This window comes from Heliconius melpomene, chromosome 10 (assembly GCF_056956725.1).
Source record: "Heliconius melpomene rosina isolate 202511_hmr_F chromosome 10, ASM5695672v1, whole genome shotgun sequence".
Classification (NCBI taxonomy): Eukaryota; Metazoa; Arthropoda; class Insecta; order Lepidoptera; family Nymphalidae; genus Heliconius; species Heliconius melpomene.
Window position 1 is genome coordinate 5,931,131 of NC_140398.1, and position 16,640 is coordinate 5,947,770.

The 16,640-nt window shown below is 33.7% G+C and overlaps 1 protein-coding gene and 1 non-coding gene across 2 annotated transcripts; one reads left to right on the plus strand and one right to left on the minus strand.

Annotated features, from left to right (window-relative positions):
* The first annotated feature begins 7,212 nt into the window (after window positions 1-7,212).
* Window positions 7,213-7,283, plus strand: TRNAC-GCA (transfer RNA cysteine (anticodon GCA)). The gene has a single exon. It is a non-coding gene; the product is annotated as a tRNA-Cys (tRNA).
* Window positions 7,284-11,394: 4,111 nt separating this feature from the next.
* On the minus strand, window positions 11,395-15,999 carry LOC146535311 (uncharacterized). Its single transcript, XM_085190824.1, has 7 exons — window positions 15,589-15,999; window positions 14,783-14,962; window positions 14,033-14,252; window positions 13,061-13,170; window positions 12,755-12,922; window positions 12,287-12,446; window positions 11,395-11,640 (listed from the first exon to the last, which is right to left on the minus strand). The coding sequence occupies exons 1-4, from the start codon at window positions 15,823-15,825 to the stop codon at window positions 13,061-13,063; spliced, it is 747 nt and encodes a 248-aa protein (XP_085046950.1). The 5' UTR covers window positions 15,826-15,999; the 3' UTR covers window positions 11,395-11,640; window positions 12,287-12,446; window positions 12,755-12,922.
* Between the last annotated feature and the right edge of the window lie 641 nt (window positions 16,000-16,640).

The following is a 16,640-nucleotide window of genomic DNA, read 5'->3' on the forward strand; positions in this document are numbered from 1 at the left end:
AGGAATTGTCGTACAAAATAACAATGGTATAATAGCACTGGCTGCGGAGATAGCGTAGACGTATTTCATAATAGATCTATGAATGTCATGCTTTTTTGGATGAGGTAGTTTTTAGAGGCTTGACTGTCAAGGTGACGGTTGTAGGTTCGATTCTTAAGGGGGAATTACAGAGTGGGGAAATATTAAGAAACACAACGCCGCGCCATATCTGTATTTTTTTAATAGTATGAATATAATGAAAGGACGTGTGAAATATCAACATCCCACAACTGATGTATCCAGTTCTTAAGAATAGATCCAATCTATCTTCAAAATGAAATACATACGCAAAATAGAATATCCATATAATGATTATGACGTCTTGTCCAAAACAAGAATTCCTACTTCCTTATCGGTTTCCGCCAAAAAGTCTGGCTTGTGTCAGAATGGCGCACTGATGAGACTCTTATTAATCTTATTGTGGTGTTCCTTAATGTGGTCTAATAAGGGAAAAGAATAATGCTTTCCATCATGGTTCAATGGCTCAGCTTCTGGCCGTAACCGCGAAGGTTGTGTGTTCGATTTCCACTAGGGTGAATAAACTACAAGATCCCCCAACTGAAGGTCTTGAAAACTGGGTGTTTTAACTCTAGGTTCGCTATGCCTAGCCTGCAATATGTGGGAATAAGCGTGAAGTGAATAGAAAAAAATATGAATTAATTACCTTTTTTTAGTTTTTTAATTTTTTCTAGGTTTAGTTATTTAATTTTTTCTAGGTTATTTGGTCCTCAGAAATGTGTATAGACGAGACAAACCCATAACCGTCGCGTTACAGTCACACCCTTGTGCCGCTGCGTCAAGACGGCTTCTAGAATTTTTTAAATACTAAATATAGGGAATATTTACTACTATTCTATTCTAGTAATTAACTTGATTGAGTCCCGTACCCTGGGATGTGATATGTGCCTGATTGATATAGGCTTGAGAGTGGAAAGCTTTGACTAGAAGATATTTAGATCAGTTTGGTCAAAGGCTGTCTCGATATATAGACGAGTGGCCTATTTTAGTAAATCTAGCAGAAAATACGACACTTTTAAAAATTTTATAAGCCTATATATATATTTAGTTACTATTCAAAAATATAATTTTAATTAGCGCCTACAGAAGTTTTGTGTTACTGTTAAAACAATGTTAATTAGTAAAGCTTGTGCCTCAACCAAGATTAATTAAATCATAAAAATGTTTGGAATTAATATTTTTTTTTTTCAGCTTTAGCAGCAGCATTCCGAGTTAAGTAGCGGAGATTAACGCCGCGTTTGGCCGCACCAAAGCGTCTTAACAATAGGTTCCCTCTGCTCACTGCCTCCGATGTAGGAAAAGAGTAAAATTCAAATAAGAAAATAATTATAATCTTTTCACTTTCACTTTTAAAAAACTGTACGGCAAATCTATAGAACGTTAGTCTACGTAAAGTCTTTTAAAATAGTGATATTATAAAGTTCCTATTGTAGATTGATTGTATTGAAAAGTTTACTTCTCTCCGAGCCGGTTCATTGTGTGCCGTTAGGGACCTCGACCAAGATGTGAAAACTGGATATATTTTTTTATATTGACATAAGGTTATTTGACATTAACTTAAAATTTAGTATGGAAAATCGTGGCGAAGGCGAACACGTGCGATTGTAAGCACTTCTGGTTGTGAGTTCGATTCTCACTCGGCGGAAAGTGGGGAATCGAAGATTGGTAATGGGAACGGAATATCTTAACACTAGGTACCCAGATTTCCTCACTCTTCCCTCTTGTGTGCAGGATAAAGTATGAAACTATTTTTCCAAGATGTTGCAGAGAATAAATCATCTCAGGCTCATATTACCATATATTAATATCCCATTCTACACATACTATAACGATTGTTAAATCCAGATTTCTATATCTTTGTTTTCTATCCAACCCTAAGATCTATTCAATAAGGCTGACAAAGTGCTACTTACATTGCATTGTAGGAAGGAACTCGATGTCCGATGACGACGTATGCGATATTCTGTAATAAGATGGCTCAAAATTTCAAGAAAATTTCAGGTTATATATAAAAACTAGTCGTCGCTCCTAACTTTGTTTGCGTGGAATTCCCATCATTTTCCGTTTCCATACGGATTTCGAAAAATCGTAGATATATCCTTTTAGTGCTCCACTACACTCCCTAATCTACCTAAATGACAAATTTTAACTTTCTGTCTTGTTACCCTCGAATAAAGATATATACGAGATCAATTCAGCCAAGATATTGGTTGACGATAGAAATATCTTTCGAATATTTCAATATTTTTGTTTAAATTCATCTGTATCCCACACACAGCAGCGTAGGCAGAAGAAACCTGGGAACTTAGTTTTAAAATAATCCGTTTCCATTAAAATACTTACCACTGAATTCTGGAGGAAATGAAAATATTTAATAGTTCAATTTCTAGAGTAGGAATCCAAAATAGATCTAAACCTCATAAATATAAAAATTGACTTCATTCGACTTCATTAACCAATTTAAGCAACAAATAAACAGCATTGTTCAATACAAATAACATATGTTTAAACTGTGCTTACATGTTAAATATTAAAACTCCACTTGTGATGAAACCGCTCGATCCTTATTCTGGTGGGTTAGAATATTTAGAAAATATCTTTTGCAGATAGATGTGAGTTTTTGTTTTATAGGAATATAATCTTTTCTTACCAACTATTTATAGTGGCAAAGTGAAATTTATTTAAGGTGTAATTCAATGTCGCATTTTTTGCAACCTAATCAGGGGAGCAAATTCCTATTCCTCAGCACAGCAGCACAGTGTCAGAGTGTAAACATAGTTTTTAAGTTCATTTCCTATTCGAAGAAAGAATTATTTTGATTTATTCACTTTTATTACACTTATACAAATAAAAAATGATTACAAGACAAGGCGCGGTGATGAGATTCGCTATTTAGCACGTGATGTTTACACTTCCTGTGCTTACTCTACCATATATGAGATACAGTATGCAGTTTAAAAAAATTGCGACCTAGGTACTAGTCTACCTAGCTCTAGAGTTCCACCACAAAACATAAAATTCCTTAAAATCTATATTGAAAATAAATAAAAATTAAAATATATAAGTGTAAAAATGTAAAATATTCAGAATAAGTAAGTCTGAAAGGAGCATTTCAAACATCTACATGCATAATGTAGCATCCGTTTCTGATTTCGTAATCCCAAGAGCACGACTCCTTCGTTTGTTCCCTCTAATACAGACATATGTTTTTCTTTCAACGATAGAATTATTACAGTTAGAATATTTTTGTTCGAAAATGCCAAAAGGAACCTGGGAACCTAGTGTTAAAACACTTCGTTCCCATTAAGACATTCCGTTCCCATTAAGACGTTCTCATTAGCTAATTTAGGAGGTTTTGCGTGTAGAATGGCGGAACTAAACGCCGCGTCACCATCACCAGAGCGAAGAAATGAAAATATAAATATACCATTCCCCCATTCCCCAATTCCCCATAGGAATCGGATTCAAAACCGTCGCGTTAATAGTCTCACAGAGTACATTGGAAAGTTGCTACAAAATTGCATCAGACATTTATGTCTCCAAGTGTACTGGGGCAAACTTGAGTCGACCAACTAACTATATTTAATTAAACACACTCCATCACTCAGCAAACCACACACAGACACAAGTTTCTTAGTTGTAGTTAATTGCATTAGATTCTAAGTTCTTTTTCATCCTATATTGTAGTGGAATTTTCTTTGATTGTTATGGTTGTGGTTTCAATTACCGTTCATAGGAATGATAATATTAATTAATTAATGTGACCTATAACCTGTTCTGATAAGCTTCAGCTTGCTTTTTCTTCTTTTTTTTCAACTTTTTCAACTTTATATCGGGATACAGATAAAAATCTAATGTCAAGACACTCAACTCTCCTATTTTTACCTGAATTCAAGGCACTAAGAGCTAAGTGGTGAAAATCAACGTATTTAGTCTTGCCAGAGCAGGGCAATAAAAATAAATCATTCTTCTGAACAAAGATCGAACTCACGATCATTGCATAGGCACACGCTGTTCCTTCTCAATGACCAATATTATTTTTTTTAGCTTGACGATGTATACCGTTTTTAGTAAGATAGGCAGACTTAACTTTGAAACCTAGGGTTAAGATACTCCGTTCCCATTAAGATAATTCCGTTAACGCTGAATTCTCTGAGAGCTACAGCACAGAATGAAAAAAATACATATAGGAACATACGTTCAATTCTAATCTTTATTATAAATAAATAAAAAATATTCAGCTGTCGAATCCTTAAATACTTTTGAAGTTCAGACCAACAAAAAGTGCCGTCATTGGAAATGGAATTTATAAATATGTATTAGACCTAAACAAATATTAAAGTTCCTTTGAAATCGAACTATTTCAATAACATGGTATAAATTGATCTAAGAATAGACGACTGCCTATACTTGTAATTGATTCTCATGACTAAATATAGGCCGTCGTGGCGCGGGAACAAGCGTGTTCTATGCCCACTAGGGAGATTGAAATATTTGTATGTATATTTATATGTGAAATATTTAATATTTTCATTTCCTCGATTTGGCGAAGAAATTTTTCGGCAAAGCTCGGCATTCAATTCCGACTCAACACACAATACCTCGAAAACTTCGGCAAAAAGTGGGGAACGGAGAAGATATACCATTCACCACTTTCTGCTGAATTCTGGAGGAGTATTGAGTGACAGAACTCAACGCTGCGTTTTGCCTCGACATCAGAGCGAAGAAGTGGAAATATAAATATAAATAAATATTTCACTTCTTTAGCTTTAGATATAGTATTAGTATAAATTTTTCTAAAGGCACTTGAAGGAATCGTGTACAATACTTCGCTGTTTAGCTTAATGAACTGGCAAATTTCTTTCAACTTAAAGAGCCAAATCGTGTTAAAATTTTATAGGATCGTTATAAAATATATTTTTCTTTAATGGAAATGTGATGACAAAATTATAATTTGTTATAAAAGTTAAAAGTTTACTTGATTTTTTTCCATATTTTTGTTATTTATTAGGGTAGTGTAAGCGGAGGGAATCTAGTGTTAAGACACTCTGTTTTGCACGCACTGCCTTTAATGGAATCAAACAATTAATGATGACACAATAAGTTAATGATAAATTGTAGCAAAATCTATCTATTTAGCTAGGTAGGTATTGGAAATGCAAGGTATTCCAGTAGAATTTCTGAAGAGACATCACGACACAATGAATCAGCTTTTGACTGTAGGTTTGAAGGTTGTGGGTTTGATCTCGTTTTAGGGGAATGAATAATTTTAATTTTCCCGTTCTGCTAACTCACTATAATTAAAATTAATTCATAGTTAATTAATCAATATTTGGCTTTCAAAACATTTTAAAGGTATTGGCGGATGACCATACAAACGGAATTTTTCCCATATATGGAATATTATTCCGGATGTGAGGCATTAGTTGGAAGCTTAGCGGGCGTACACGGTTGTTAAATCCGATTATGTTATAGAACTCTGGTGGATTGACGTTCATTTTCATGTATATATAGCGTGTTTTTTTATTGTTACGAATATAATGTATTACTCGTAGCAGAAAGCATAGCGTCAGCGTCCCGCCTAGCTCCCGCTAGGCATAGGGAATTTAGTGTTAAGACCCTCCGTTCTTATAAAGTCATTTCCATTCCCCACTTTCCGCCAAATTCTGCATTGTTATGAGAACGAGGAAATGAAAATATTTAATAATTATTCCCGCGAGTGACAAGTGAACCCATAAACGTCACGTTTATAGTGACACGCTTATGCCCCTATGTCACGACGGCCTCAAATTCTCCATTCTCCATGTTTTTTTTAATTATAGACACTGGGTAGTAAAAAACTACCAATACTGTGAATTTTGAACAATAAAATCTAGTTAAAAAAGATAAGCTTTTATAAAAGTGTTATTTTATAATCCTAATAACATTGTTTAGTTTTAATAACATTAAATATAATTATAATAATAAAACAAAAATGACAAAAAAATATGTCTTGTCAGACAAGCATATAAAAAATAAAAAAAGAATCCAGAATCAGACCTTATAGCTAAAAGACAAAATAAAAACAAAAATTATATTACAATACTATTTTTGAACACCATGTACGTAGTACACTGACCTTTGAATACAGGAATTATACATACATACATACATATATGTATTCGCATCTATCATTTGCAATGCAAATATTATTCTATATTGATTACTATATTTGACACTGGAGAGTTCAGGGATTTGAATGTAACTTTAACCATTGATTTTCATCTTACCTGAGTTCTGAATGAAGTTAAGCGACTTGGGCTGTAGTTTATCCAAGAATGGATGACCAGATGATGATGCTATGCTAAAAACAAAATATATAGATAATGGACTGAGAATACTTTTTTTTTGAAATCCTATATCTTATAAAACAAAGTCGCTTTTCGTGTCTGTCTGTTGTTTCTAACTCTTCTTCTTCTAAACCACCCAACGGATTTTGATGCGGTCTTCACCATTAAGTCGAGTGTTTTTCGTAGAAGGTTTATATATAGTTTATTATTTGTACATTCTTATGTAAATTAACATAAATACGATAAATATGTATAAAGTCCTACCCGTTGAGACACTTTCGCGCATGCGCTGCTTTAATGGTAAGTATTACATGAAAAAAATGTACTGGAGTATTGTTCCTCTTAATAAGATCTACAAAAAAGTCCGCGATAGCATATTCATATCTTTTAAGGATAACGTGTAGTGATCATTTTTCTGTCTAAAAATAATAATTTCAATATATTTTTTATTGTGAGGGATATTTTTCCATAATGGTATTAATCCTTATCCTTTAAAATACTTTATTAATTTTCTACGTTAAGCGAAGATAAAATTTGCTTTTTACACTATTTCGAAATTGCGAATAGTTTTACAGAAAAACGCATTTAATTGTTGACACATCCCGCCGTTTACACATCAACTGTATCGAGTTATGTTTCACTTATTCCTTAGTCTCAGCATATAAATAAGTATATTAGTTACGTTGGTCATTTAATGTAGATCAAAACTGTCTTTTCTGTTTTTCATTTTAATAAGTACTTTAGAAGTTGTTACAATATCAAAAAATCCTTGCTGCGAAACGGCTCGCCACTCGCCATGCGTCCGCCGCACCCGCCTGCCTTACACGCATCGGTGGTTCAGTGGTAGAATGCTCGCCTGCAACGCGGGCGGCCCGGGTTCGATTCCCGGCCGATGAATTCTATTTAATTTTCCTCAATGGCAGCCACGTAGTGCTTGCTTTTCATCAGGGACAGAATACCCTCTTCAGCATTGACCACAAGCTCGAAAAAAAAAAACCCGCCTGCCTCTATAGCAACGAAGATTTAGATGCGTTTGCACGTATTGGATAATTGGAGTTGAATGTATTATTTCAGCGCGATATATTTGGTTTCATATTTTTTGTAGTAGTTATTATTAGATAGGTTTTTGTTTATAATTTCTTCCGTTTAGCCGTAATAATCATTTAAATTTATTTTAATAAGTACTTGAAAAGATTAGTAGCACAGATTTAAAATTACGGTACCTACTAAAAAATCCTTGCTGTGTAAAACAATTGGAAAATCCTTATTGAAATTACGAAAATGCGGGTTGCATTAGGGTTTAATTAATTTTCACATTATCTTAAGTGATTTGCAAACATACATTATATGAATAATCCAGTAGTAAAAGCGGGCGAAGCCGCAAGGGGGTCGCTAGTAATGTATAAAAAATTCAAAGTGAGAGGCATGAGTTCAGACTCCACTACGTTCAAATTGTTATACGTTTTCCAAAGAAGCATTTTTTCTTCTTAAGTGTGGAATAATGCTTTAAGAATATCAAAGATTCAGTAATGTTTGACTTAAGAAAAAAAAAAATCACTAAATGTCTTTCAAAACTTTTTCAACCTATACGATAATTTATTAAGGCGAGTATAGAAAAACGAAGGTATTTAATATAACCAACCACATTACCCGAACGGATTCTCGGCACGTTCATATGAAGGGAATTTCTTGGACTCTTAAATTCTGTAGGGTCAAAATAGAGGATTATTGGCCTTAAGTTTAGGCCTTATGTCCTACGTGACGTCATTTCGAACGTGTAGACGGAGTTCAGGACTAGATTGTAACTTTTCTCATTATAATATGTTTTATGGAAATGGTAGATTTGATGAGATGTAGCTGGGTAGGCTGGTTGAACCAAGAGTTAAGGCACTCCGTTTTCCTTTTTCAATCCAATTTTCGAGACACCGTGTGTTGGCTGGCTCAACACCGGGCTTTGTCTCATTATCGAGGTGGGGAAAAAAAAATAATTAATTCTGGATATCGAATCTACAACCGTTTATAATTAGAAGCTCATATATGACGAGGATCTCATGTATTAAATAATATTTTGGTATCTTTGGTATCTACCATCTACGTTAAGCTGCAAAAAAGTTGTAATAGAGTCTTGTAGCGTCGGTAAAGTAATTTTTTGAGTAATACAATTTTAAATATTCCGTTTCTAAATAGTATAAGACGAGCGACAAGTCATTACAAAACTTCTAATTTTTTGTTTGTGTTGTTTGCTGCAACTAAACACCGCCATTTATTTATGAAGTAAGACAAGTATACAGTGTTAAGCTCCATAACTTCACGTACAATGTCTTGTGACGTGTCACTCATTGTTCTTCTCTTAATTTCGATTTCTTTCCAAAAATAAATGAAAAAAATCCTTATAAATGTTGGTAGTTTAGTTGACGACAGACTTCAATACGACATCCAGTGGTTAATGGAAGCCAGTGAGCAAACTGCTTTCGTACTTGAAGATAAAGTATTTTTTCAGTTCATTGACCCGGAAGTATTTATTTTACACTAGGTTTGTCTCTTCTAAGTAAAGGTTTTGTAAGGCTTTTGAGATGTATAGGAGAGAACGAGAGTTAACGAGAGAACAAACTAGCTATAACAACGTGCTGGTATTCGGTGTGCGATTCGTAAGTAAAATTTCTTTCTTTGGGCTCTTGTTCTACGATGCTGTCAAATTAAAAATAAATTCCAGTAATCTTGGCAAGTTAATATTTAATAGAAAGAAATTGTAAGTAATACTCCGACTCGAAAGAAATATTATTGTGAATTTCTAAAATAAAAACATGGAAAAATGTTAAACAAACATGTTCCAAAAAAGTTCACTCGATTCACTTTGAAACCAATATGAGCCGACTGAAAGTATTTATTTATCAAAGCTGCACCTACGGTATTAATAAAAGGTATAAAGTTTATTTTTTTATTTTATGCGGCAAAAATTTACAATAATTTATAGCATGAGAGCCATTAGTACGTAAAACCTATCCTCTTAGGTATCTGGTAGGCTCATCACTAGAAATATCGGGTACTTCCAAGTCCGTATCAGTTTTTTTCTGTTAATTAATTTTTAAATGATTATCTATTTAATTTTACAACTCGTGTAAATCCGCATGTAAAAGTTAGTAGAAACGTAATTCAGCACACAATACTTAGTTGCTATATGAAATTCTAAAGCAGAAATCTTACAACAATATTATTCTACTACTATTTTTCTATGATTACTGGACTTGAGTCCAAATACTCAAGCACTCGCTCGCATTGGCCCCGATCAATTTTCAGATAAGATATACTCGTATATTTTAAATCCGGTCTCTTTCCCAAATCAGTATATTTGTAAACGAACTAGATTATCTCACGATCAAAAGGTACAGGTAGCTTGATTCGATAAATAATGGTTTCCGTACGATTTTCTTGTCTTCGTTTCTGAAATTTTCTTACTTTGTATGTAAGAATGAATGTAGGTTATGTTTGGTTATCGAAATGGTTGTTTTGTCTGGGTTGACGAAATGGATTGTATATTTTCTAGTATTTATCAATCAATTATTTATTATTTAGTGTACTTTTTAGCTCACGCTGTATACCGTATAGAAGGGTTGGCAGAGGAAACCTGGTGTTAATTATCACAATATGGCATATTGAGTAGCGAAATTCAACGCCGCGCTTTGTTTGCCATAGTAGGGAAATTAAATTTAAATATAATCAACTACTGAAACTGCCTCCAAAATTCGGCGGAAAATGGGCAACGGAATTGTTTTTACACTTTCTTAACACTAGGGTCCCAGGTTCCCTCTGCGTACCCTGCTATGTGCGGGACACAGAGTAAACATAAAAAAATCTTACATAGACAAAGTCATACGCGTCAACATAAACATTAAAAAAAACCTATAATACCTACACAAGTAAAGTGCGAGTAAAGCCGACTACACAAATAAAATAGACTCATATTACTTTTAAAATATCCTTGGTCAGGATAAATTGCGAGCTTGGTACTGACAGAGCAGTCATTTTACGGGAGTTTTATGTCCCACGCTTTATCACTAGTTTAGGTCGCGGTATGGGAGTTACGTATATATATATAAGTATTATATTATATATATGTATGTATTTTTGGTTTTTTTACTAGCATTATTCCCTATATAATAGGACTAGTGGACCCGGACGCGGCTACGCCTGCTTGAAGTATAAGAATATTTTCGCGTCGGTCATACTCATACTATGCCGCCCGAAAGCTAGGTCATTTCGAATCGGTGACATCTCCTTAATTATTTATTAGTATGTTATACAGTAAACTATAATTTCAATCTAGATAAAATGCTAAAAGTGACTATTATATTTATTTTCATAAGGATGAATATCAAAATGTCGCGATAATGGTCGCCTAGCGACGCGACGGTTCTTATTAACATGGCAGAATAAATTGTATGTCAAATTAGAAAGTATTTTAAAATGTATATATGTGTAATGTAATGTTATATAGCCTATATCACTTCTGGAGAATGCAGCTTTCATACAAAACAAAAACATAGTAAATCGGACCAGTAGATCCAAAGATCTTAGCGTTCAAACAAACAAACAAACAAACTCTTCCGCTTTATTATATTAGTATGGATAGGCAGAGAGAATCTAGTGTTAAGACACTGCTTTCACAACTCCCCGCCCAATTTTCGAGGTATTGCGTGGTAAGTGATGAAACTCAAGGCTGAGCTTTGCTTCGATACCGGAGCGAGAAAATGGAAAGTCCCATTGCCACATGTAGTTCCATATAGCCTTATGTGTCATTATTACATTAAAATAAATTAATAAAAAACAAAATAAAAAAACTAAGCTTTTATTTATGTTTATAAAATTCGTCTAAGGTTTTATTTTATTTATGACACTTTATTATCTATGGCAGATCCTCAACAGAGAGATCTGAAAGTTTAATCCATTATAATCAGACTTTTAAAATAAAGATCGCAAGTTTGATCCCGTTTGAAGTAAAACAAATAAATATTCCATTTTTTTAATAAACGGCCTTAAGTAATATAATCTTTGATCCATTTTAAATATTTCGATACATCTGTGAATACGGCGTAGGAATTCGGGTCGCATATAGCCACGTCGGTTCTCGACAAACTCACAGACACTATGCCTTTGACGTACCAAGCTCCTATTGAACGGGTTGAATTTGGATTAATCAGATCTGGTACGAACACCATGAAACCACCTCCACTGTCACCGTTACAGGCAGATGTTTCTGGAAATAGAAAATATAATTAAGTGATTTTTTTTTCAGCTTGACGTTGTATCCCGCGAAAAGCAGACAGAGGGAACCTATTTTATCCTGATAAAAGTTTTTTTACGGATACGTAGTCCGAGTGGAAACTCGAGCGGGTTATATGGAACTCATGGACAAGAAACTTTGTTTTTTGATTTATTTCTAAATTTAAGGAATTAAAATCAGAACATAATAAGTATTAAATACGTTAAATCTGGTTAAAGCACGGCGTTGAGTTCCGCTACTTCGCCGGCAATATCATGAAAATCAAACGCTGGGTGGGTAGCGCAATGTCATAGGTTGCCTTTGGCTTCTCTGCCATATACGGGAAAACCTGTGAAGTTTTTTTTTTAACTTCATGCTGTATACCGCACATAGCAGTGTAGGAATCGCACTCAGATTACTAGGTTCCCCAAACTCTGAGTAGCGGATCTCAACACCGCGCTTTGCCTCCTTACCAGAGAGAGAAAATTAAAATATTAAATGTACCATTTCCTCGAGTAGGAATGAAATCCACAATCTATCACGGTTACAGTCGTATATTTGTGCTCATGTGCCACGACCTTTGGCCTCACGTATTATGCTGCCTTTTAATTTATTTGAAATTCTATGAAAAGTTTCTCACTATTCAGATATCCAGCACAGAACTTCTTGCCATCCCGAATGAAATTCCCGTAGAAAAGTGGATTGGTGTATACACATTGCAAATCATCTATTTGAGGCATTGAAGCTTCATGGAGCGTTGACGATAGTGAATCTGAGCTGTCATATCCCCAACCAACTACCTGGAAAAAGAAAGAAAAATATAATTTTAAAAGAGTATCACAGGACATCAGAAAGAAACTAGTGTCGACACTCCATTGTTCACTTTCTGCTTAATTTCGAGATATTTTATGTTAAATGGTGGAACCTATCATTGCTTTCAGGGGTCATCAGATAAATGACAATATATTTTAAAACATTATTATGTTATCATATTATCTCTGTCTGGGGGCCATGGGATCTCAGCCTAATAAGCTTTATTTTCACCTGTGCGTTATTTGTCACTCATTCAGTAACCGAAAATTTTTATATATAAATAGATTTAACATACCGTTCCAAAAATTTCAGGTTGCGGTAACCTAAAGTAAACCTCGTCGTACCATAAGCAAGCCGGTTGCACATAATTATTAAATGTGACTTCTGTTCTTAATTTCAGCAACGATATGTCATTCTGGAGCTTCTTCGTTGTAAATTCATCGTGAACTATTACTTCCAATACCTTAAAATAAAAGAAAGCATAAGACCTGATAAACTTCAAAATTGTGATTGTGTAAGAAATAGTAGACAAAATAATAATTTATAGCTTCGTTTCGTGGTACAGTGTCTACTTGTAAACACGGCGGTGGTTTGATATTACCTATCTTTCTTGTAAAGATATGTCACTGCCATATAAATTGTATTTTCCTAAAACGACTCCCAAAACTTCTGGATGTACTGGTATTCCGTTAGTTGTCGTGCAATGGGCAGCTGGAGGAAGAAAAAAACATACAATAACAAATTCTTAACATGCTTTTATTAGTTTAAAATTTTACTTTATTTATGTATCAAACTTCTATCTATCTACCTATCTAATTCTTGTTCTATTTACTTGGAAATTTGTAAAAGTGTCCAGATCAATACGTTATTTTCAAAATATAAAACGAATGTCCTCACCAGAACGACCAGGATAATAAGAACACAATAGATATATTTAAGTATATATGTATGCAGTAAAGCAAATTAAGATTTTTTTAGTGTAATTCCTAGAACTGCGATTGAACTCACAACTATCGCGTTTTACAGTCAAATATTTTTCGACTGTACCAAATGTAAATATTTTAAATTTTAAAAATAAAACACTGTACAGAAATTCTAACTTTGGAACTGAAACTCGCAAAATGTAGGGACCATGTGGCACACTGAATTGAATTTGTAATATTGCTAGAGTTTTTGGTGTCCAATTTTTTCAGGAAGGATTTATTTGTGGAAAACGCGTGTAAGGTATGTATGCGTTTTCCACAAATAAATCTTATTTCGCACATTTCGAAGAAAACAGACTCAACTTACAATAAGAGAGTCACTTTATTCATAGTAGAATAGTGACTGAGAGAAACACGACGAGTGTGGATTCGGTTTTACTCGTGAAATGGTTAATTATTATATTCAAAATTCCTTAGAGGCCAGTCGTGGCGCATGGTCATAAAGTGTGACTGTAAAACCAACTGGTTGTGGGTTCGATCCCCACTCGAGGAGTCTGTCAATCACTTTTTGTCTGTTGAGTTCCGCCATTCAATGCAAAGTCCTACTCTGCCAAGTATTTCCTGGAGACAAGATTAGATTTGACACTTACCAGTCAGCACAAAATATTTGTTAATCAACGTGCCACCGCATACGTATCTTAACCCCGCCTTCTCGTATCTATAGAGAGCGGTATGCCACGGCCAGTTTCCCGGTTTCGTAACTTGTCCGTTAACTATTAACTCTGTGTGCCATATTTTACGTCTACCACAATATCTATCAGGTACTTGCGGCCGTTTTTGCACTCCCACGTCATACTCTTCGAAATATGTCTGGAAATTTTAATTAGAAATAGAATTTCCTTATTTTGTCTTTATTCACATTTGATTTTGGTCGCTTCTATATATTTTTTTCGAATTTGAGGTTAATGCTGTTAGCCCTACTGGCTTTTAAAGCAACACCGAATGGATACTCTGTTCCTAAAAAATTTCAAGCACCATAGTGCTTGCAGCCACATATGGCTGCTTGTGAGGATGCCGGCGGCGGTAAGGGCGTCCTTTGCGGGATCACTTCACGGGAGTTTATGGTTAGTTTTGGTAATTTTTGGTTGGTTTTGGATTTCACTGCACTTCGTGGACATGACAACAAATAGGTGTACATATAATGTACCGTCAACCTTTGCGGAAGGTATAGAAGTGCTTGCAAAAAATTACTTGAACAAATAATATTTTTTTAGCTTCACGCTTTATCACTAGCAGGGTATCTCTTTCTCCTCTTCAACCTCTATATTATATTATGTCGTCACACTTTTACATGACCTATCTCCAATATTATGGATTCTTCTCTTACTAGTCATACTTACCGAATTATAATTTTTACAGTATTCATCTCCGTTTATCTTCAAGCTGGTCAAGTAAGGCGGAGAGTACGGAGCCGGCTGACCACGAACAGTGAATGTGAAATTGTCACTGCTACGCAACAAGATTATATTAAATATGTTAAACACACTGTCTTGGACACTTGAAAACTTGGCATCTTTATCCTGAAAAAAAAAAAAAACATTAATATTTATATAGAAATATTTAATGCTTATTTTTTACATGCTATCGTAATTTAAATTAGTTATTTCCTAATATATTAATTGATTGCTATTTTACCGAAAAAGGAGATACTTAAATATTTTAACCTAAATTTAAAGAAGATTGTCTTTCGTAAAAAAAAAAAATAATTTAAGATTTATCTAAGGGAATATGTATTTTTTTTGTAATAATCAATTAATTTACGATCACAGAGCGCTATCACTCCGCTTTAAATACCTACCCATCTCATTCTAGACCGGGGTTAAAGTTGCTTAACCTGACTCACTATACATTGATAACGGTATACACTACACTTTAAATAAAATTGTTGAAGAAAACCCAATTACATAACAAATAACCCACTTGTATAACAAACATTTTCTTTTTATATTATACAAAAGAACGTAGTATAGACGCATAATTTTTTATGTGTCTTATTAAATATTGTTTACCTATTGGATTTTCCCGGATCTAAATGAATAAAGAACTTGAGTTCTGCTAAATGAGTAGAAATTGGAGAAGTCTAACATTATTATTAAATAATCGCTATATATTTTTATAATACAAGTAGAATATAATAGCATAGTACCAAAAAAACAGCAGCTTCTGAGTCGAAAACCAGTCTTACATCCGTGGCGACGTCTAAAGATCTTTTTATTGTTACATTGTAACCATTTTCTAAGCCACTAAAAAATTTGGACACTATATCATCAATGGTACACGGATATGCCTCGTATAATTTCAACGGACGAACACTTTTAAAGAATTTTATAGGATTAACTTCACATGTTATTAGTAAAATCACTATCACTTTAATCACTTTCATTACTTTTAGGCAGTGAGTGGAGAAAAAGGTGTGAAATCACTACGTAACTGTCATTTGTATACACTATTATATGTTTTAACTTTTCTTTCAGTACATTTAATGGTATTTTTAGGTTATAATAAGTTATTGAGTTCGCGAGATGACGACGCGCTTGGAACTGTTTTGTACCATCAACATACCTGTTGCTGCAAAGTGTGAGAAAACAGGTTTTTTATAAAAAAATCTTCTTTTTATATATTATTCTTGTATATTGTACCTTTATAGTGTTATACTAATTTAATTTAGTAATTTAATTTGCATATTAAATGAAATAATTGCTATAGATCTACCATTTTTCTTGAGATCGACTTTGTAAATGAATTTAATACAATAATTGTCAACTTTGTTCTATATGCCCTTCAGTCATTAGGCGAACATTAACGCCGGAGCTTGTCTAAGATAGTAAGATTTCATTATTATCATAATCTCAGTATTCTAAGATTCTGTATTTATCAATAATTATACAATATGTATTCCACTAACATTTGTGTGTAATATCCACTTAATACTATACATATAACATTTACTAACGTAACCAAACCTACATATATACGTTTATGCTAATTAATTACCTACGACATCTGCATCCGGTATACCAATATACTAAAGATATTTTCAATATTGATATTTGATACTCATATCTCATAAATATTTACAATAGAGATGAAAGAAAAAGGGAAAATGGAAAATTGTGAACTGAGTAGGGCAACTCAAGTCTTCCTTAGTCATAAAAAAAGTAAAAAATAAACAAAAAAATATTTTTTTTCTGACATAAT